Raw genomic sequence first — 22,930 nt, forward strand, 5'->3', positions numbered from 1 at the left:
AGTATCCTTCACTATTCCTTCAGTTACCTAGAAAAATTATTGAAAAAAGCAAGTAAGAACTCAGCCAAGTTTTCTTCCCTATCTTACATAAAATGAGGGGCACAAATCAAGCTTCCTCAAATCTTTCCACCTAGCAAATGAAGAAATACATTTCAGCAAGGCAAGACAGGTAGGAGAATCTAAACCACTATCACTTGGACCTGCTTCTGGAAAGCTTATTGTTTTACACAAAGACTTGGTCTCACATAGACTAACAAAGATGCAGTTCAAATTGGATTGCTTTCAAATGAAATTGAAAAAAGAAGGTATGCCCAACAGTTCAGGAACATTCAATCCTTGGAACTGGAGCTACTCTGAAAGAAAATCCCAACACAGATATCATGGTCTCAGAATCAGTTTTTTGTTTTATAGGTATGCACTTATCTAGCCAGAGCAGTCAGTTCTGCTGCCAAGAGCTAACAGTCCAGCTTTTCCAGAAATGCAATTTCCTCTCAGAAATATACTTCAGAGACCAAATAAAGTAGGGGCATAGAGGATGAACTATTTTTTTTCTTTTATCCATAGCAAAAAACCTGCAGAATAATGTAATTTGAAAGGGCAAAGACTACTGCAAGAAGAGTGAGAGATAACTCAAGAATGATAAAGGTGAAAAATATAAAATATGTACTGTATGGATGAAATAATAAACTCTGGTAATAATCCAGTTGTTTAATACTGTCTTAATTCTTGTTTCTAAAATGCATTAAAAAATCCAGGCTACATTTGTTTTGCTGGATCATGCATTTCTTTAAATGACAGCTCCTTCATACCTGTTGCCTTCTTTCCTTTAATCCTCTCCTTTAAAACATTACTTAAATAAGATTAAGTAAGATTTTTTTTTATTGTGGATACTCTTACTTAACAGCTTGTCTTCACCTTGATTATTTTTTCCTACTGCAGAATATGTAGTTGGTGCCTGGATGAACAAACAGGAATACCAGGTTTGTTTTGACATACACTACAAATCTGGCATCACACAAAGTACTTCTTTGCAAGGAAAAGACAGTGAACTGAGTAAAAAAGCCATATCCTGTTTAAGAAATAATGAAAACTTAAGGACTGAGGTATCCCAGGTCTGAGTAAAAATTGAAGATTGATTTCTAACTGTTCTGAAAATTTCTGTAAGCTGTCTCAAATTTGATGGGTTTCATTTTAATAAAAACAAAAACATGTCAGATACTTTCTCTTCCTGAAGTATGGGTCCAAAATTACTCATATTTCATCATTAACCAATTTATTTGGCTATAGAGAAGGCTTTTTCCAGGAACATAAAAGCAGGAAAATAACAATGACCAAGCACAACCAGTTTTCTGGGAGATACTTAAAAGGATGAAAGCATGAGGGACAACAGAAGGGAGGAAGTCATAGAAAACTGTACTTCAGACTACAGCAAAAGTTTTATACCCTGACCAAGAGAAATTCTATCATATTGTGATAACCAACTTAACGAATCAAGCATGAAGAAATTGGCTATCAGTACAGCCTATGGAAGAAGCCCATCTCCTTATTGTGTTCTTGAGAGAGAGGAGAAAGAGCAAAACTAAGGCAAATAAATCACAAACAGCTCAATGGTTTTGGCTGAACCACAACGGCTGAATTGCAGACAGCAGCCTCTGTGCTAATGCTACTTTGACATCTCCCAGTTCTCAGAAGTTTGTCTCACATACCCATACTGGGCCACTGTTCTGTCTTTCTGTCCAGTAACAAAAACTCTGGTACCTTGAGAAAGTAAAGATGAGAGACCATTCCTAGTAATTTGGATTATTTCAGTCACAAAACCAACTTTAGCTCCATGTTAATTCTCTCCTTTACCATTTTTTTCTAGCCCTTTTCCATACAAGAAAGTGCAAAGCTCATGTTGCAGGTGACTGGAATGCAATTGGATTCTATAAAACCCAAAATGTCATTGACTGAGTTGTAAGTTTGCTGTCATTCTATTTTCCTTGTCTTTTATTTGAAGTTGTAAAAATACAGCTTTGGAGCCTTTGGGACCCATTGGGCTAGTTTCAGTTAATTTCAATTTAACTAAAGACTGTATTTTAAGGAAAGCCAATATTCTCTCACTTTGCTCATTTAATGAATATCCAACTTTTATTTGTACTTTTCATTGAGCAAGTAATTATGAGTCTAATGTATTATCCTTCCAAAAGTAATAAAACTCAGAGAGGAGCATGGAAATGCCATTCAAAACGCAGCCCTGACTGAAGACTGCGCCATGTGTGATGACAAAGAAGAAACATTAGATAGTTTATAATATTTGTAAAAATTAGGGTATAGCACTGTGTGGAAAAACAAGTACACATGAAATTGTTCATTTTACAGACAACACAGTGTGCTCAAGCAAGCATGGTCTACACATACAACATTTTTTAAACACTACCAATAACTGTGTTTCTAGAATTGACATGATGCTATGTGAAACATAGGGGATTACTCAGCTACTATTACTCAAGTTTGATATGAATTTAAATTTTCAGCAGGTTCCAGTTGAAACACACTGGATTAGCCTGGGTCCATGCAACCACAAAGCCTTTACAGAACTGAATCTCTGCTGAACACAGGTTTGGTCATGCAGTCTGATCAAAAACAACAGCGCAAGTTTGGTTTGTGAAAGACAGCAAGTAATTAATTTTAAAAGCTCCTGTTGAGACTTTTTTTTAAACCATTGTCTGCACAGAAAATGGGACTAATAAGTATTGGCTTCCTGTAATAATTGGTTCATTGAATCTTTTCTGAATCTTAGGCATTCATAATGCCACTCTATTATATGGATATTCTGGTATTTAACATGAATTGACATCAAGCCACAGTCCTTTCCTTTGGGAAGGCTGGAACATTGCCCTCCTCCCTTGGGTTTTTTTTGTTTGTTTGTTGGTTTGCTTGGGTTTTTCCCACAGTAATGTATTATCTTCTGTTTTTTTTGATTTTTGTCTTTTTCTTTTTTTTCATTTGACTAAAATATTGGTTAGAAAGAAGTAGGAAACAAGTAAAGGATTAACCTGCACACACCAAGTATGGTCACATAAGCCTTATTTTCACAGGGACAGGCTGAAAAATTCATCATCTACAAACAGACAAAAATTGAAATATGTGCACAGAAAGGAAAAGGTGTCTGGAAGATAAAGATGTCCTTTCTTCTTAGGGTACAACTGCATACACTCAATACTAGTCCAGAATATAAGATTAATGCTGATTCCATAAAACCATACATCTTCTAATGAAAACATAGAAATATCTTTAGCCAAGACAGAAGCCCAGGGTACTGAGGTAATCTCTGGGTGTGATTTATTTTCCCTTTAAAAAAAAATCTCTAAAGCATTGAGCTGAATATTTCGTTTCTTTACACCAGAGACTTACTACAGCAAGCAATATAAGAAGAAAATTTATTCATAGGGTTTGTAGTGACTGTAATTGGCTGCCAACTGGATTGCAGGTATTTTACAAAATAATTGATGAAAGGAGCAGAACAGAGATCCTCAGTTGGACCTTTCCTCTCAAACCAATGGATAGCGGAGCTAGAACCTAACACAGCACATCTGTCCTGGCATTCTTCAAAAATAATTTTTTCCTAGAAATAAGGTTAATTGAAATGTATCCTTTTGCATACACCTCACAAAACACTGACAAAGGGACATATAGTAGTAGAGAGCAATATAGCACAGATGACTCACATTCAAAAACCTTCCTGTGTGCCTTCTGAGGGAGTAGAAGAGATGAAATCATGCCTTTGCAGTAATTTATTAGTATAATGTCACATAAATTAGCATGTAACCTCAAGTTAGGATATTTCCTATAATTTGAGTTTAAGTTTCTTTTGAACAATTCCTACACCACTACCAAGAATCTTCATTCTGTCTTGAGCTACTACTGTACAACCTAGAAATAAAGAACAGAATGTTTCTTAGACTCAAAATTGCAAACCAAGAAGATCATGGCTTCACCTTAGGTAACATATGAATAAGAGGAAGGTGGTTAACATTGGAGTTCTTTCCTTGTGTTCATTCTTCCTTTTATAACCATGCACATCATCAGATCTCAGCTATTTAATACACTGTCAGCAGCACACAAAGCAATCTGTTTTTCACTTGGAGTAAGTTTGACCTTTTAGCATTGTGACAAAGTATCATGACATTGTGATTTGCCAGTGGTGGGATAAAATATGTGACAGCGTATCAAGAGCTAGTTATTCACTATTTCTGGTGGATTTAGGGTGATAATTTCCAAAGATATTGAATTTTTCCGCTGCATTTTGACAGAAAGTCAACTAGGAGTTGTCAGTTTTGGTTAGATGCTGTTTTAACCTTTGTGTCTGCAAACCTAAGAAAGAAAGTGAAATTCAGATGATAAAAAATTATGAGGCAAGCATAAGGTCTGCTCAAATACTTGCTTATCTTCCATTTCCTTACATTTCTACTCTATATTTATATAGACAGTATCTGGAGGGGGGCTAGAGTCTTTTCGCTTCACCACTCCTTTTCATAAAGTCTGTTCAAAACTTTAGAAAATATCACAAGTAGCAAAACCAAGTTTGTCATTGAATAGCTTTGTAAGTCTGTGTAGAACCAGGATTCACTTAGAGACCTCTGAAATAGCATGGTCTATGGACATCATAACCACACAGTTGGCATGCTTATTCTTCCAGTGTAAAGGACCATTAGTTTGTTTTCCAAGAGACACACTATGCATCACCAGGCTCGTGAATTTATTGTCGAGATGAAGCAACAAAGATTTATAGAGTGACCAGTTGTTATTAAACATTAGGTTATAGGTACAGATAAACTAAAAGAGAACAAAAAGCAAAATATACGTACCTGTGGGATAGTGTTCATTCACTGGCCAGCTGTCAACCTGAAGTGTTGCATTGCCACCATTCCTGGTAAAGCGTACTACGTGGTATTTGCCATCATTTACAGGTGTGCTTTCCTCTTTAATAGAGATGTCCACTGTGCCAATATTGAAGACTACACCAATCTTGCCTTGCTCCTGAAAGAAGAAAAGAAACAAGTGTTTTTAAAATTGCTGCCACTTAGGAGAATGTTCTTGGCCTCTAAGTCTCTAGTGGGTAGTTCTGCCGGTAGATGGCACTGGAGAATACACAGAATTGTCATTTTGAGCTTCTCAGGACACATTTCATTGGTTCTGCTTCATTGCAAACACTTTCTTTCACACTGTTCTTTACAGCATTCACCTGAAGACAGTGAGTCATTTGTTCCCATAAAACATCACAGAAGACAGGTGAGAAACCAGGCAGCAAAAATCAGGAGATGTGGATAAAGAGTTATTTGAGCAACATCTCTACTGATTATTACTAGTCACTTGTTATATAAAATGCAGCCACTGACAGGCTGTTATCTCAACACCTGCTTTGTTCTGTTATTCTTCTTGGGAAACAAACAGTCCTCACTCCCCCAAAAAATAATTGTGGGATCCAGCAGGAAGAATGCAGTTAGAAGATGAATGGAACTCGAAGGGAGCAGAAGTGTCATTAGCTGACTTCGAAATCTGGAGGGAAGCTCCTAAGAGACAGGAGCTGCCCATCTTATTTTTCTCCATTACACAGCAAACGGTGTCTTACCAATAAAGCAGTGTTTTCCCAAAATTTTGCACCAGTCACTGACTGAAAGGGAAGAGCTGGCAAAATTTGTTATAATAGTCACAACACTTCCTTCTGCAGGTCCCCTCAGGTGATTCCAAGTAATGACCACATTTAATGACTTTAGGCTGCAAAATACACTCCCAGAGTATACTCTGATTAGATATATGCATTTAATATTAGTGATTTAAACAGCAACAGAAATTCTCATCACTGTACAGTTAAGAGCAATGCATGTTCAAACACTCAGTAAGGAGAGGCACAATATGCTAGTGTCAACAATTACGAAGGCATATTAAGTGCACTGCACATATCCAAAACTGGTACAGACAGGCAGAACTAAAATGTATCATATAGGAAGTCAATAAATTTGCTAACTATCCATAGTATAAAATTGAAACAACAGAGAGTAGATGGCCATCTTCTATGCAAATATATTTTCCTTGAAAAAAAACTGAGGTATAATAAAGGGTGACAGGACAATTCTGTTCCCTTACATATCTGCTTAGAGGGCAGAGGATCCCATTCTTCTGGGCTGTTACCCTAACTTTACCTCATTCACATTAGCAAATCTCAGCAATAAGAAAGAAACTTCTGCTCTTGTACTTGATGGCCACCTTGGATTCCTCTCCTGGATTTATTCCTGTCTCCTGATATTAAAAAATCTTTTTCTGAAAGTTTCACCATGTTTCAATTTCTCAGAGGGTTCTTTCTGATTCCTTAACCTTACATTTCAAAGCTTACTCATACCAAAGTACTCATCACAAATTCCTTGTATCTTCACTACTCTTCTTTTTTTTTGACATTTTCTTCCTAACACCAAATTCCTGGTGTCAGACTAAAACATTGTTTTAGGAAAGGAAAGAAAACAATCATGTAGCTGAAGAGGTCATGAACTCTGGTGGTTCAACTACTTGAAGTTTAGCACTGAAAACAGTAAGCATTTTAGTTTTTCTCTCATTAAAACAGTAAATTTTAGATTGTGCTGAATGTATGCTGGGTAGGAAGTTTTATGTGCATTCATACTGTTATTCTTTGAAAGGACTTTTCTTCAAGATAGCAATATCATCCTTCTCTTTTCACTGGACTGTGAGGTAAGTGGATTGCTGCTCCCAGCAGATGCATGAAATCAGATGCCATTTGGAAACAGCCAATGTTTCTTCTCTTACACTATCCCAAAAAATAAGTTTCAGTTAACAAAGATTTACTTCAGATAAAAACATTGCTGGCACAGCTTTACCACTTCTTTGACATATGAAGTAAGTGATCTCCCAACACTGTTTTAGTGAATCTTTTGCTGGCAACCACATAATTATCTTTACCTGCATAGCAATTACCGAAGAACATGTGATTAATTTTTCCTCAGACTCAAATAATACATAGCAACCAGGTAACCTGGCTACTGATATTGTGGTTTTGCAAGATATAAACTTACAATCAGCCTCCTGGATGACTTCTCATATTGCTTTTCAATTGCCATCAACACACCAAGCTTCTTTGACAAATTCTGGCTGCTCTAAGAAGAGTCCACCTTGGTGAAGGTATAGCATGAGTAGGTAAGATGAAGACCTGCACCTCTTCTAATGGAACAGATTAGAACCACCACCACAGAGGAGGAAGGGATTAAAAGGCATTCAGCAGAGTGAAAGCTGCATACCTTCAAGCCTACAGGCTTAATGAGGCAAAGGTAAAAACTTGCAGGTGGGGAAAATGATGGTGGGAAGTTCAATTAATCTCTGCAGAATGACAAAATATTTCTGACTTCTCAGAGGAAAAGGAGATAGCACCTTTCACCATTTCCTTTCCCAGGGCTTGAAGGAAAAGACCTATTGAAAGAGCTAGTGATAAGAGGGCAAACTGGGAAAGAGATAAGATTCTGGAAGCAGAGGACTGCAAAATGCCAGTGGCCTTTAGTCTGATGGAGAGAGGGGGGAAATGAGCAAACTGGTGTGTTCCCCATCCCAAGAAGCATCTCCTCCCAGAGCCAGAGAAGACAGCCCTTCTAAAGCAGTGTAACACTCTGTGGCAATTAAGAAGAGAAAAAAAATTGTCTAAAAAAAAATCATGGTTCTTGTGAACAATCTATTCCAGCTCTCTTCAGATCATTCTTGGGCAGAGTTCCCTGTGACTCTTTAACTCGACTTTTGCAGAATCACAACTTCTGAGACTCTTATTTGGACTGAGTAGGAACTTGTCATGAAAATGGTTTTGTTCCAATTACCAGAATAAAACACAGCACAATATGTCAAAGGTAGGGCTACTGAAGCCAAACTGCACACACAGACCCCAAAATACAGTTTACTTATGATTTTTTAAATCTCCAGTGAACCAGACACTATGAAAAAATTAACAATTAGTTTATGCACTCCTGGCAGAAGAAAAAAAATAAAGTAAAGCAAAACACAGAGAAAATGCTACAGCACAGAACAGTGACCATGGACACAAGGGGCAAATACTCAATTCATTTTCAACATCTCTTCAAATCCCAGCTTCTTGCACTACAATACTTCATTAAAAACAGCTTTTACCAAAACCTACCTTCGTTCTAAATCTGAAAGACAAGTTCGACCATTACAGTTTAACACTTCATGATGGACATAACCTTTCATTCCTTTCCCCACACATTCAGCTGGTGGATTTTCTTTCCACATAACCAAACAAAGGTATTAACTAGACCAGTAAATATGTGACAAAGAAAGGTTTATATTTGAGTCACTACCTATAACATTTATTTTTTTGCTATAGGAAAAAAAATCATAACTATGCAGCAAGGGAAAAGGTGAGTACAGAGCCACACAGAGCAAACAAGTTATGTGCTCCAAAAGGGTTCAAGAGAATTTTAACAGAGAGTGCAACCTTTTTCCTCTCTATATTGGTACTCACTGGGTGCCCCAAAAAGTTTCTGTGAAAAGGCAACCATTAATTAATGTCTTTGAAAACTCCAAGTGACATCAAGTGCTGGCACTATGTCTTAGAAAACTGAGAACCATTTTACTTATAAATAATGAAGTGAAGTCAGCATTCAATCTATCTTACTTTTTTCTCTTCTTTCTTTAGGGCTATTTGCCAAAAAGGATTTTTAAAGTTTTTTCAAGAATTTGTCTTGTGCTGATTTATCCCATAAAATCGCTGCCCTCAAAAGCCACATTACCACTTCATTCCTTACAGTACTTCTGGAGATAAACTTCTGCCATTATGTCTCTAAGAATTTAGAAATATAATTATGATCACATAATGAAATGGTTGTAGATAAGTTAAAAGAACAAAAAAAGCACAAAGTCCTGAAAAAAAAATTGTACAAGGCTTCTCCTTGACCTTTCTACTCTACACAGACTCCTGGTCACAGTTTGTTATAGGCACAATTTCCAAACATTTGCAACATTATTAAATGACCAAGAGCTCATCTACAGCCTGGATCAGGAGATCAGCAATTTATTGCCTGCCCTGAAGCATTGGTTCACTTTGTGCACCCTTTTCTTTTACCTTACTGTAAACCAGATTCTTTATCTGTGAACGAGGAGTTATAGACACCTATATTTTCAAGCTCTACAAGCCCTGAAAATCCAGATATATTTCATTTAAACACTGATTATATACTGCCAATCCAAACATTTCAGCCCTGAGAGCAGCTATGATCTGAGAGGAACAAGTCCTAAGCTTTCCTCTGCTTCTACATTCAACCTCTTCACAACCTGTTCCTTCAAAACAAGTCTGAGGTCTGACATTTTAGCAGGTATGTTTTAACTTTTGTTTCCTTTCATTCAAAGAGAAGCAGAGCCTGTCCTGTGAGAAAATTGTCAGGCCTTTGCTTTCTCCATGCCATGCCTTTACATTTTGAAGGCATCTTTCTTTATGTAGCAGACCAGGTAGGAAGAAAGTAAAATGCGATTGGCAGTGATTTTGTAAGATGAGCAGTTCAAGAGTGTTAGAGGGTACACACACATGAACAACCACATACACACTGTGCTCTTTACTCTTAGGTTTTCTTTTTCTAAATCTAAAATTTAAATTGTCCGTATTAAAAGTACATATTTGTTCCCCGTGTTCAGAAAGCATTTTTTTTCAAAAACCAAGAGAGAGAGCTCCAGGCATTAGGACAGATCCTACTCTCAGTTGCATCAATGTGAATCAATAGCAATTCTGTTGAAGAAACTCAATTCCTACTGATGGAAATGGAAGCAGAGTTTATCCCAGCATCTTCTTCTGTTGTTTTGCTTATTTTTCTGAAGCAAAATGTAAAATTAAAGGAAGCATTTATAAAACATACCTGAAATCTGACTACAATCTCAGGCTGTGTTTTCTCACAGACATTTTATTGCATAATATTTAAATAGCAACTACTGCACGTACTGCCTCCTCCTCCCACCCTGGCTGGTTCCAGCATGGCTAGACATCAGCCCAAACCTGGCAGACAATACTCCTGGTTACTCCGTCTTGCAGATCACTGCTGATTTTGCTGCTCTCTCATTTGAAATGATACAACCTCTTTTAGTAATACAACAAGCCATTTCACACTGTAGGAATGGTTAGTAAACTTCCCCTCTCTCCCAAAATGCCACACAGATACACTTCAACCACCCTCTAAACTCAGTAAAATTGCTTTGTTTTGTTATAACCCTGAGAACTGCTCTTCCTGGAATGGCTGTCTTCTGCTTAGGCTCCTACCCTTGCAGTCTATGTTTTTAAAAGAGATTGAACTTTTATTTCTTCCTCTTTGTTTTCACTTCTTTTTTTTTAGACTTTCTTTGCTTGATTTCCTTCGGGGTTTTGTTAGCCTTGTTGTTTTTTTATTTTTGCCCTGCCATTTTTGATTCTGAATGTTAGTCCCTCTGAAGGATTGCTCCCTCTCTGTGGTTTAGGGGGCTTTGCAGAACTGTGTTAAATGTTGCGAGTTATCCAGGAGAACCGAAGGTATAGATGCATATTCCACAGAGGACACCCATTTTTTACTACAACTACAAATCACTGGATGTGAACTTTCACTGTAAACAGAAACTCAGAAAGTTCTTGCTGATTAGAAAGGCAGTAAAACCCAGCACTGTCCTTAGAGGCCTTTCTGGGCTGCAGCTAGAACTGAACGCATGGCTGGACAGATCTTGCTGGGACACGAGTGCCAATGGGTTTTAGAAGGGCAAGTATTAGAACCTGTATTCAGCACAGAGTGTAAACATAAGGCAGTTAGTTCTACTCTCCTCTGGCTGGCCATATTCTGGCTGTTTTTAATATCACTGAGAGGTAAGTCTGAAATCAGGACTCAATATGTAAAAAACTCCGGGCCTGGGTAAAGGGAGAGCTTACTGAATGAAGTCTGCCTTTATCCAACAGCGACAGCAGGGGAAGAACACTCAAGAATCAGTATTGCCGCCCTGGCAAATATGATAATCAACAAAACCAGCAAATGCTCTGAGAGAAATGACACATATTGAAGCTCACCTGACCTGGAAGTTTTTTGATCAGGGTGCCAACACTTTACAGTTATCTTGAAACAAGGAAAAATGTTAAGGCGAAAGGAAACACACAGGTTAGGTAATTTTGTTTGATTTTTAAGGGCTGTTATAAGGAGCAGTAGGTAATTTTTTGTTATATACTGTTATTGTTTCTTTAAGGTGCTCAACCAGATCTACTCAATGCCAGTTAAAACCTATTTATCAGAAAGAATCACACACAGAGAGAGGATAAATATATATAGAAATTATTACCCTTTGGGGCATGGTTTTTAAAAGAAGCATTTCTCAGCAATACATAATTTATAAGGCTAAAAAGGACAATTGTTATAATCTACTCTCCTCTAAAATTTTATAGGAGGTCATTTATCTTGTCTAAATTGATTCTTTTTTAAACTATAGAATATATTTTAAAGCAACATTTATGATTTTCAGCTGAGGAAAGAAGGCTTAGATTCATTACAGTTGCTACTTTGATGAGATTGGCATAGTGTTGAACACGGTCAAAAAAGAAAGTGAAATTCAAGAAATATAATGAAAAAGAACAGTGTACAAAAGGAAAACCTCTATTATAAGTTAAAGGTGGACCGTTGACTTAAATTCTTGAACCCAGTACACAGATCTTTATAGACCCTCACAAAAAGGAAAAGAGGAGATATAAAAGGCTCCAAAAAGTGGTACACTTGAAACTGTGTATATAGTCACGAAGCAATGATTCAGCAATAGCTCTTTTTAACTCAAAGAACTACAAATACCTAACAAAAACATTTGACAATTACGTTTAAGCAAAAAAAAAAGTACCAAATTCATGGGAAGAATCAAGAGCCATTGAATACAGCAATATGAATATAACCTGCTCAGCTCCTCCTGAAAGCAGATCATTACTTTTTAACTGTTACTGCCTATAGTACTGAAATGCCACCTAGCATCATACTGCCACAAATGACATTTAAGTCTGTGATCAAGCCAAAATTTTCTTGAATGTTGTCACTGATTCTTGCTCATTTTAAGAAGTGAAGAAAAAATTAAATTGGGAAATATTAATGAAAATCTAATCTTTTCCATTGAAGGTTTAGGAAAGGTAAGTTAGATAAACATCGGTCACAACCATGCACAATGCCTTTAGTCCATCCTCAGAGCAAAAAAAAAAGAGCAAAAGACTTAAGATTCCAGTTTCATCTTTCCTTGACTGCAAACTCTCTTCTCAGTTTTACAGGGCATAAGAGAAAACCACTCAGCTCTCTGAGTTTCTTGCTTAAAACCAGGTTTTCCAATCTTTAATTTAAACTTCCCCATGGCCCTGAAACTCCTTCAGTTTACTTGTACCTTTCTTTCAAGTGGAGACAGCAGAAATTTTAAACTTCAGTTTACAGAAACTACACAATCTTACCATGGGGGCTCACATTTGAGGCTTATTCACCATTATGAACAGTTAAATTCAGGAGTGCTCTCTGGGAATGTTCCTTGTATTGAAAGATGATCTCTACTCTTTGGTTGAAGACACATTACATTATTTGGCTAAAGTAAAATTTATACCAGTTTCCTTGCTAAGGCTTTAACAAATTTTCCAAACTCTCCTTCATTTTTTGCCAGTTGAAAGTTTATGTGGGACACAGATGATAATATAGTACTTTTTCAATGGCCCTTACGACAAGAAATTGTAGCACAGCAATACACTGCTACTTAAGTACATCTTACTCCTGGCTCCTGGTCTTGAACTTTTTTTTATCAAACACCTTTGCAGTATTACAGAAATAGATTTACCAGTGGGATATGAAATTGCCATTCTCTTGGTTTAATTTTACCTATTCTCCTCGTCTCCCTGCATCTGTCTTTCAACTTTGCCTTTTGTCTAATAAAAGTTTATTTTATAAACAAAACTACCCTGAAGACAACAACAACAAAAAAAAAAAAAAAAACACCAAAACAAAAAAAACCCCAAGAAGCTCAATTCTGTGACAGTTCTACCAGGCTCAGGAGTGGCTCATTATGTACAACAACACACACAAGATATTTTCACAAGATATTTCTTTTCAAGAAAAGATATGAAATGTAGAAGCTGCTTGTTTATTTCAGCCTGCATCAAATAAGAGCTTTATGCATCACTGAAGCAGTTTAGGTAACATTAATACATAATATCAGCAGAATTACACTTAGGAATTAATTTTACACACAAAGCTTACATATTTCATGTAAGGTGATACCATTAGTACAGACTGAGACCTTTAAATTTGAACTCACTCACAGAGGTAATCAAGATTAGTTAGATTGAGTACAGGGTTGAAAGAAAAGGTTTTTGCTTTTACTGCTGGTCTGCTGTACCTTGAAAAAGCCACTTTAATTTCTCTCTCTCCAGTTTGCCTTTTTATAATGTGAAGCCACATTATCAAAAGGCTTATCAAACAGTATATGTGTATGTGAAGCTGTGGTATCCAGTGGGGCCTCCAGATGTTGTTGCAGTACAGTTAATTAATATCAAGCAGGGTATCCTGCTTTACATTATCATAATTACCATGATGAGGCTTGTCATAAGCTTTCCCTAAACCCATTTCCTCAAAATCTGGGGAGTGCTGTGGCATATCTAGTTGCTCTTGTATCTGACACCTGCCAAGCCCAGTAATCAGTGGTATTCAGCAGTCTTAAAAGGGAGGCTTCCTTCTGTGCCTAGGATGCAGTGCTCAATTAAATCTTTATTCCTGTTACCTGGGACAGCACCAGCACACTGCCAGCCAATTAACAGGCAGTAAAATGTTTCAAGAAACACATGCAGGTGTGTTTAGGCCACACAATTTCCAAAAAACAATTGTTATTACACAGCTGGTGAAACTCCAGCTACGAGGCTGCTAAACCCCAGTCATTTAGAGATATCATACTGCAGAAATTAGCAGCATGCTGAAAAGGGGAATATCCTGGGGAAACAGAATGCAAAACAGATTAAAGAGGTGATACCTGTCTATTGGTTCACTAGCAAATACATTATTCAGATGACTAATTTGTTCTCACAGACTAAAATACACATCATAAAAATATGCCCTATCTGATGGTGTGAACTCCAACTATAATTAGGATTAAAAATTCTGACAGTGCCTTCTGAAAATATAAACAGTATATCCTGAAAAGTTTTGAGAAATTATACCTTGTAGATATGATTCTGCACTAGGTCAGAAACAGGAACCATTTTGAATGTTGACACAAGCTTCAATTTTCCCAGAGAAGACAACCAATGCATATTGTGTGCTGCCTTTTAAACTTGAAATATGCTTAAGCTGTTGCACTCTTCCAGAATTATAGAAGTTCACTGATTGAAAGTAGGCCTTTACCTAAGAGCTGCTCTACAACTCACTTTTCAGACAAAAACATGACCATCTGCTAAAATGTCACATCCACTCAATAAAGAATGACTGCAGTAGGAAGTCACATTTTAGTAGGGCACAAGAACAAGGAGCTTGCTCCAAAGCAGAGATTTTCCAGGAGAAAATACGCCCATCCATCTCATAACATCTCCCCGGGAGCTTCAATCCACTGCGTAACATTGCCAACAATTTGTGCTGGCAGAAGCTAAAGTGGCCGTCACACTCGGCCAGTGGTCTGAACCTTGCTGGACACCAGACACTCACCAAAGCCTCTCTATCACTCCTACAGTTCAGCAGGACAAGAAGAAATAAAATGAAAGGCTCATGAGTTAAGGGCAGGGAGAGATCACTCATGAGTTGCTGTCACCATCAAAACAGTCTCAGCTTAGGGAAATTAGTTTAATTTATTACCTACCAAATCAGAGTAGGGTAATGAGAAATTAATCTTTAAAACACCTTCTCTTTGGTTCTCTCTTCTTTCAGGCCCTAACTTTACTCTTGAACTCTCTACCCTCTCCCTGCTGCCTGCAGCACCATGGGCTTCACCATGGGCTCTATCCCACTGCCATTGTTCCTGCTCAGCAACTTTTTCCCCCTTTTTAACTATGTTTTCACAGAAGTTATACCACTGTCATGGATGGCCTTGGCCCCCAGCAGGTCCTAGTCATGGAGTTTGCTGGCACTGGCTCTGTCAGACATGGGGGAAGCTCCTGACAGCTTCTTACAGAAGACATCAAAACCCTGCCATGCAAACCCAATACATACACAAAATATGAAGTTAAAGATCTGATACTTACAGGCCACGTGGAATAAACTATGTACCTTAACTACTACACCTTCTTATCAAAAGCATGGGTACAATTGTGAGATGTCAGTAAGCTGAAGGCACAGAATATATTATTCAGTAACAGCAACCAGAGCTGTCTGTCTCAACCCATAACCAAGAGAAAAGTGAGCATTTGTCAAAAAGATGGCATTAAAAAAGAACACTGTGTTCTGACAGGAAAGGTGATCACAAATACCAACTTGCCACCATCAAATTAACCCAAGTGCAATAGCTGTAGAAGTGCAAGGGGTTAAGAGGCTTTGGACAGATTTAATCTATTTAAACTTGGTTTTGCCTAGAGTATATTTTTTTGCAAACTCTCTTCTCTTAATCATAAATAATATCCTAGAGTTTCAGAGTGGTCCAAAAATAGGTATTTACATGTATTATACGACTAAGCACTATATACTACTGCATTTTCCTTTTTTAATGTTTTCTTTACAGAATTTTAATAGAACATAATTCTAATAGAATTTAATGCATCCAGGGCCTACATTCTATGTTCCTTTTGTAATCTATGAAAAGATTCCATAAACTGTGTAATATCAACAGCCTACTGTAACCAAAGTAGTCTTCTTTACAAGACAAGCACGAAGTTTGAACTAAGGTTCATTAGGTCTCTCCAATCCAACAAGAAAAATAAGGAAATATGAGGTTTTGCAAACACAAACAGTACCTAGATTCAATAACAACTTATTTCTAGTTTTTCAAAGCTTGTTTTCTTAAAATGGTAGATTTCTGTCATATAATGTGGCTTTTGAGATGTGGCTGGAAGGCCTTCCTAATCCTGAATCAAAGAGGTTTCCTAAGATTTTTAATGGAAGTAGTACATTAAAAATACATGAACATTCCAGTATAAGAAACTTATATTTCTAATGAAAATACTCTAATTACTCAAAATGATTTAATACTCTACAGATGGTATGTCAGAACAGTGATAGATAAGAAACAGTGGAATATTAGACAGAGATGGAAAAAGAAAAGAGGAGAACAGTGGTTTGAAGACACAGTGCGCAAAGGAAGCCATCAGTAGCATTTGGAGCATGCTGGAAAGCAGAGACAAGATAAATGACTCAACAAAATTTTGCAGGAACAAGAAGTTACAGGAAAAGAACAAATAACTGAAATGTACTTTCATTCTTAAAACACTACCTAGCAATTTACATTACCATAACTTTGCTACCAAGGAATACTTCAAACACCCATGTTTTACATACACATAGGATTCAATAACTACTACATAGGTCAAAAGGCTGCATCTGAAACTTGTTGGAAAAAGGTCGTCACATCAAGACTGACTTTTCCTACAATGATGAGAATTTTATTAAATCAAACTAGACAGCTGGGAAAAAAAATACAACTTTGCTATTTGCATATTTATTTTGTGTTGCCGAATTTGCTTATTTTTTGGCAAAGGGGTACCAGCTGAGCCCCTTGCCAAGTTTGTACTATGTTAGTTAACACAGAACTGCTGATGTCAAATTGAAACTTGATAATTTGGAATGGATGTCACCAAAAAAGCTGAAGTACTTCCAGTACTGATTTTTTTTTTTGCACAGTAGGTGTGCAAAAGAGTAGTGAGTAAGGAAAAGGCTAATGTCACAATTTCAGCTTCCATACTTCTTCCTGATAGCTTCTCTGTATTTTCTAGGAAAAATGTTATGAGATGTAAAAGGACAGCCAATATAGCAAAGGAAACTCCTGTTTTAGGACTGTGCTGAGATCCTAATCCTTGTGTAACACCAACAGTGCTTGGAGGATGAGTGTCCTCTAGGTTCTACAACACTTTGAAATCTGTAGGAGAGAAACACAAAAGAACTTAGCATAAGGATGCATTCCATTAGTCAGCCTCCCTTGTCCCTGTGGCCACTCACTTATTCACATTAGCTTCCATGGGAAGAAGATATGTTTCATCAGGCCCGCATGAAGGGACAAAGACTCCCTTTAGAGACACCCTTTATTGAGAAATCAGTTTAGCTACCATTAGGAACACTGAGGTTAAAGGAATCTCGAGGTATGGGAGGTAATACCAGTACAAAAACAGCCCTAACACGTCCATTCCTTGATCAAAGAATAATTTTTATGAATAAAATGGAGCAGCCAAAGGAATCTAGAGATACAAGACTGTTGTGATTTAGACTATACAGTTTATGCTTACATACTGGAAGAAAAAGTTTTCTTGCTTTCGTCCAGCACTTTGTGATTTAGCAACACTCAGTAAATATTACCCTAGTGCAAGAACAGAGTTTCTCTGTTCATTCATTATTTTGTCAGCAGGCTGCTGAAATTATTAGGTCAAACTCTGACATTTCTACTCAGGAGAAAGCCCTACAGAGGACCCAGATCTGAAAAAGGATTCAGTTTGATACTGTACATTCAGCACAAAATAACATAGCCTTTAAAAATCAAATTTAAAGACCTGCCACTTTGTTTAGGGGAATAAGAGTAAGATGGGCCTTATCTTTTTGCAATGATATGACCACAGCCCCAACTCTGCATATTTTCTCCTTCCTAGACAATTTAGCCATCTGACGAGTTGATTGGGAGAGACAACTTGCAACAGGCTGATCTTGTCAAATACAAACTGAAGGAGCAATAAGGGCGATGGATGTCTGTGGCCAACTGCTATGGTTGTTGTCTGTGTCTTCAGGCAGATGGAGGACAGCACTGGCAGCATATGGCACAGGAGTTTGGGCTTGGAAGGCAGATACAGCAGACCCCTGATAAAAGGAATTAAACCCAAAGCAGCATGGTGGCTAGCAAGCCAGTCTGACAGACTAAAGTGTTGATCACCTTCCTCATTTCTGCACCTCTACACCTCTTACTCAGTTCTACAGGCTCCGACCTGCATTCCTAGAGCTGGCCTTTTAGCTCTGCCTGCAGAGAGGGAGCCAAGAAGCCTTAGCTGGAGATGGGCTAGTGTCAACACTAATTTTGGCAGATGCAGCCAGGCAGCAGTGGTCAGTTGGTGAACCTGGCCTCAAACACTTCCAGGGATGGGGCAGCCACAATTTCATTAGGCAACCTGTTCCAGTCCCTCACTACCCTCATAGTATGTAATTACATACTAATCAGAAATTATACAGTATTTTAAACAGAGCCATTTATTATAAGAACATGGGCTTTCACAAGAGAAAAAAAAAAGCTCCCAAGGTCCATATAGACTGTCAAGATTCAAAAGATTATTTTGCAAATTGGTGGACAACGCTAGTGACACAGTCTTGCCAGGCTATAAAGAAAGTACCAACAAAACAAAGCAGACAGTATGTGTATGCATGTGTGGACACTTCAAGAACAACAAATAAAGGAATGCTGGCATGGATTCTCTGTGTTTGTAGCTACCATGTGTTCTATATTTAGTCATATTACACTTAGAAGATGAGAAAATACAACAAAATAGCATGTATCTGCTTTTTGCAGAAAAAGATATGGTCCTGCTTTTGCAAAAGAGATGATCCTGTTCATCTCCTTGGAGTCCCACTGCTCCTCTGAATAAACATCACTATCCTCAAATTGCTTTCTACTTCATTACAATATTAATAATCAAAGACTGTCCTTCAGAAAATGGATATAGTTGTTTTGGAATAAGTAATATGAAATTTATGCTGATCCACCAAACACCATTCATGCTCTTGTAGCAAAGAAGAATTAAGTACACGACATAAGTGAAAGAAGCTCCCGGGAATTCATGCAACACCAGCCTGCATGCAAAGATAGCCTACACTAACACTTAAAAGGATGGATAAAACAAACAGATTGAAGTTCTGTATCATAAAATCACGATGGTCTTTTTTCACACCAGAATACAAGTTAACCTAATTACAGTCTCCCTAAATAGATGGGTACAAATAGCAGCCTTAATGTTCAGCAGATTCCTGCATCAGGGTTCTGAAACTTTCAGAAGAGTTTGTACAGCTTCTCCTTAATGAGCCTCAAACAGTAGCAGAACTGTCCCAGTGTGGGAAAAGAGATCATCAATGAATGGTCAGAATACATCAGGGAGAGCAGCAACTCGTCCAATATCTCAGGTTTATTAAAAAAAAAGCATCAAAAATTTTAAAAATTCCACCCTATGATGGCTTTTAAACTTCTCACATTTTCCATAACAAAATAATTACAATGGTTTTATTTAATTACCAAAATTTTGTTAGAATTATAATTTCTAGATGTATTACTCATTCTTACATTTGGTCTGTATTTTCATCCTCCCTTTTCCTTTGAACAAAAAAAAAAGAAACAGAAAAGATGACAAAATGAGATAAACAAGAAGTCTTCTTACCATTTATAAGCCTAAACTTCAGATATTTATTTTATCTGAAGACACAATTTTCTAATACAAACAGCAATATTATCTTCAGTGGGAGGCATTCAAACTCTAAAAATGTGTCCAGTTAAAATCTTGCTTTATAACATTTGTAATTTATTTTTATCTTTCCTAGACAAGAAGTATGTGGGTTTCTCAAATTGAAATTACATGCAGAGCATAACCACTTCAAACTGGTAGCTTGTGAGGCCCACTATTACCTTCAAAAAGGCACATCATAATCTTCTGATTTTGTGTACTACATTTATTCTGTGTGGTCGTTGCTCTTGCTAAAGAGGCTGGCCTTGCTGAAGCTTCCTGCCAAACTTTGGGAAGCATTATCTCAAGGGAACAATAAGAAGAATTACTATCAAGGGAGATAATACTGCAGTCCTTTTATTAAGGACTCTTCTTGACATTGAAGCATGCGCTACGTGGTGGCAAGGGAAAGTTTGTTTAATATAATTTCCTCACACAAAGTTTTTTGAAACTTATATTGGTCTGGTGCTTTTTAAAATGTAATTATCAATTCATTTTTATCATGATTCACTTTCTTCTTTCAGGTGACTACATCTCAGATTGTTTGGGGGTGATTTTGCTTTTAATGTTGCATATTAAACAAAGATACAACCCTAAAGTAATTAGGGCTGAGTATCACAGTCAGGGGTTAACAACCTTATAACCTTCAAGGTGGCACTGGAGACAGCCACCTCCCTCAGCCTTCAGGGCTACATTTCCTTCTTTATTCGTGAAACCATGTAGGTGGTTTCAAGAAGAAAAAAGAACATGAAAGCCTTGCCATCTTTTCTAGCAAACACTTCTCCAACAGGATGATCTGAAATGGGAAGGAAGCATGAAAGAGGCTTTATTGTTTTTGTGAGAAAGGTTAATAGCAAGAGCTGCCTTTAAGAAAGAAAATAATAGAAAAGAAAAAGGTGAGGGAAATGAGGAAAACCCAGCAGCTATGTCTCAATTTTGATCAAAGCCATAGAGAAGGAGCTGTGCTGAGTGTCTCCCCATTTTCCCGGGGGATAACTTTATAGACATGCAAGATATAATACTTAGTCTCTTTTCTTTTTATAACATCCAACTACATGCAACAAACAGCAATGAAAACTCCCTATGTGCCATCCTCACTAATCAATGGCACCATCTGAGAGGACTCCAAGAAAAGGAGTGAGATTCAAACCCTACAAAACTTTCTCTTTTCAGGTTTTCAGGAAAGATAGACAGAAAGGAGTTCTAAATTATTCTGGGTGCATAGTAAAACCTGACTTTTTTTAGGATTTGCAATTTTTCCAACACTATCAGTTGGGCTGAGACTCCAGCTCATTTGCTGTAGACTACCAAACAGTTACAGAAGATTTGGCATCTACTTTTATTACCTGTGTGGATTGAGATCAACTGCTAACTAGAAATTAAGGGCATTGTTTAATCCTGGCAGCATTCCTTAGACTTCAGTGTTGCTTATCTAGAAATACATTTGGCTTGAAAACTGTTTCTTTAAATTGATCCTCTGAGTCTTCTTAACCCTGTTAGCAGTGGGGGATTGGGCATTCTGCATTATTTTCTGAGATTTGCCTGTGGTTTATTTGCAAAAGCCACTTTTCTATCATTGCACTGACAGAAAAATGGAACCCGCACTTAACCCTGCCACATTTGCTAGCTGAACACAAATCAAAGATTTCCACGCTTCATTGTCAAAAAGATGAACTATTTTCTGTCCAACTCAAACAGCCCCACTATATCCAGATCAGTCGCTTTCCAGAAACAATGTAAGCCACAATAGCAGGTCCTGACCACTAACGTCTCAGAACATTTCCCTCTTTTGACTAGGGGTTTATGTGTACTTTTCTTGCTGTGACAAGCAATTTTGAAAACACTCTGTAGTTCCATTTGTGTACGTCACTTACAAGTTATAGTGCTTTTTGTCTTGTATACCAGGGTTGGAACAAGGATATGAATTGCTCCTTCCTGAAGAGGAACTCATAAAACTATGAGAAGGAAAAAATGGGAGAAATTAAGCAGGAAGCAGACCCACAAAAGCATCAACACTATGTACCAAAATACTACTGCTAGCACAGATCAGTGTCTCTACTGCATGTCTGAGATAGCTGAAAAAGAGAACAGATGCAATGACTCATGTCACTAAAGGTACAGGGCTTGTGATCAGAGCTGAGTTTCCTGGATTCTTAAATCAGCAACTTTCTTAAATGCTGAATTAAAGACGTTTTAGATAGTATTTGAAAGTTACAGCTGGTTACATTTGAGCACACTGACCTTAACAATGTTACATTAAATATTTTCTTTTTAATTAAGGTAATAGCTGAGCTCTGAAGATGGGTAATGACTTTCACTTTGTTAATTTTACTGTTATATGGAAAGCAAGACATAGAAACAGATTAGCAGAGCAGCCTGACAGAAGGGCCCTTTCAGCTAGCCTGAGCTGTGAGGATGCTCGCAGGGCAGAGGCAGCAGTGTCAGGGCCAGGCAGGCAGTGTGTGCAGGAGCCCTGAGCTCAGGATGGCTCAGCACCCCCAGATCCACACGCAGCTCCGTGGAGCAGCCAGCACTCAGCGCGCTGGCTGCTGGCCTCACATCACCCTTAAAGTTCTGCATAGATACAGGGGAACCCCTTTCCCCAGCAGCACAAGGGCAGTTCTGCAAGCTCCTCTTCTGTTGGCTGCTGGAGTGTTAACCCTGGGTGTCCTTCCAGCATGATAAAGGGAACATTTATGTGTGCCAGCAAAAACTTAGGCAGCAAATGACCTACTTGGGTAACTGAAGTTCAACCAGATTGCAACATGATACAATGCTGTTATCATGTAACATAATCCTCCAGTTTCAAGAGGATTACTTAGATTTGAATTAGAAATTAAAATTACTTGTGCTATACAGAGACTTTTATAATAGGAAAGTCTCAAAAAACTCAAAGTACTTCAAACTAGGAGAGCTAAAAAAAGTGAAAGTATGAGATATACAAAATAATGCATGAAACTGAGAAGTCAAGCACTTTGATTCATCTTTTGTGATTAACTGATAATTAATACAACTATTTATCCATTTCTTTTCTTTTTTAAGACACACACTAGTTCAAAATCTAGGCACATATTTTCTATAAAATATTTTTGAGAACATTTCATTAGGAGTTAACATTCAGAGAGATAACAAAAATTTCTAAGGATATAATTTTTAAGGATGCAATTTTCTTTTCAAGAAACCAAGAATAAAGACTCTTGTACTCCAGAATATAAAATGAACTGATAGTGCTTAGACAAAAAACTTTTCTAAGAGCCCAAACCAGGAACTGCTTCTTCTCCTTCTGTTGGTTTTGCTTGGTAAAATTTACTGGCCAAGACATTCCCATCTGGA

General features: G+C 37.5%; 1 protein-coding gene across 9 annotated transcripts in view; it reads right to left on the reverse strand.

Annotated features, from left to right (window-relative positions):
- Positions 1–22,930, reverse strand: part of NRXN3 (neurexin 3) — a 964,874-nt gene that overhangs the window by 130,763 nt on the left and 811,181 nt on the right. For all 9 annotated transcript variants that reach the window (XM_064715475.1, XM_064715471.1, XM_064715470.1 and 6 more), the window contains one exon: positions 4,851–5,022. In XM_064715475.1, coding sequence (XP_064571545.1) covers positions 4,851–5,022 — 172 coding nt within the window. The remainder of the gene's footprint in view (positions 1–4,850; positions 5,023–22,930) is intronic.

Source organism: Zonotrichia leucophrys, chromosome 5 (assembly GCF_028769735.1).
Source record: "Zonotrichia leucophrys gambelii isolate GWCS_2022_RI chromosome 5, RI_Zleu_2.0, whole genome shotgun sequence".
In the NCBI taxonomy this organism is placed as follows: Eukaryota; Metazoa; Chordata; class Aves; order Passeriformes; family Passerellidae; genus Zonotrichia; species Zonotrichia leucophrys.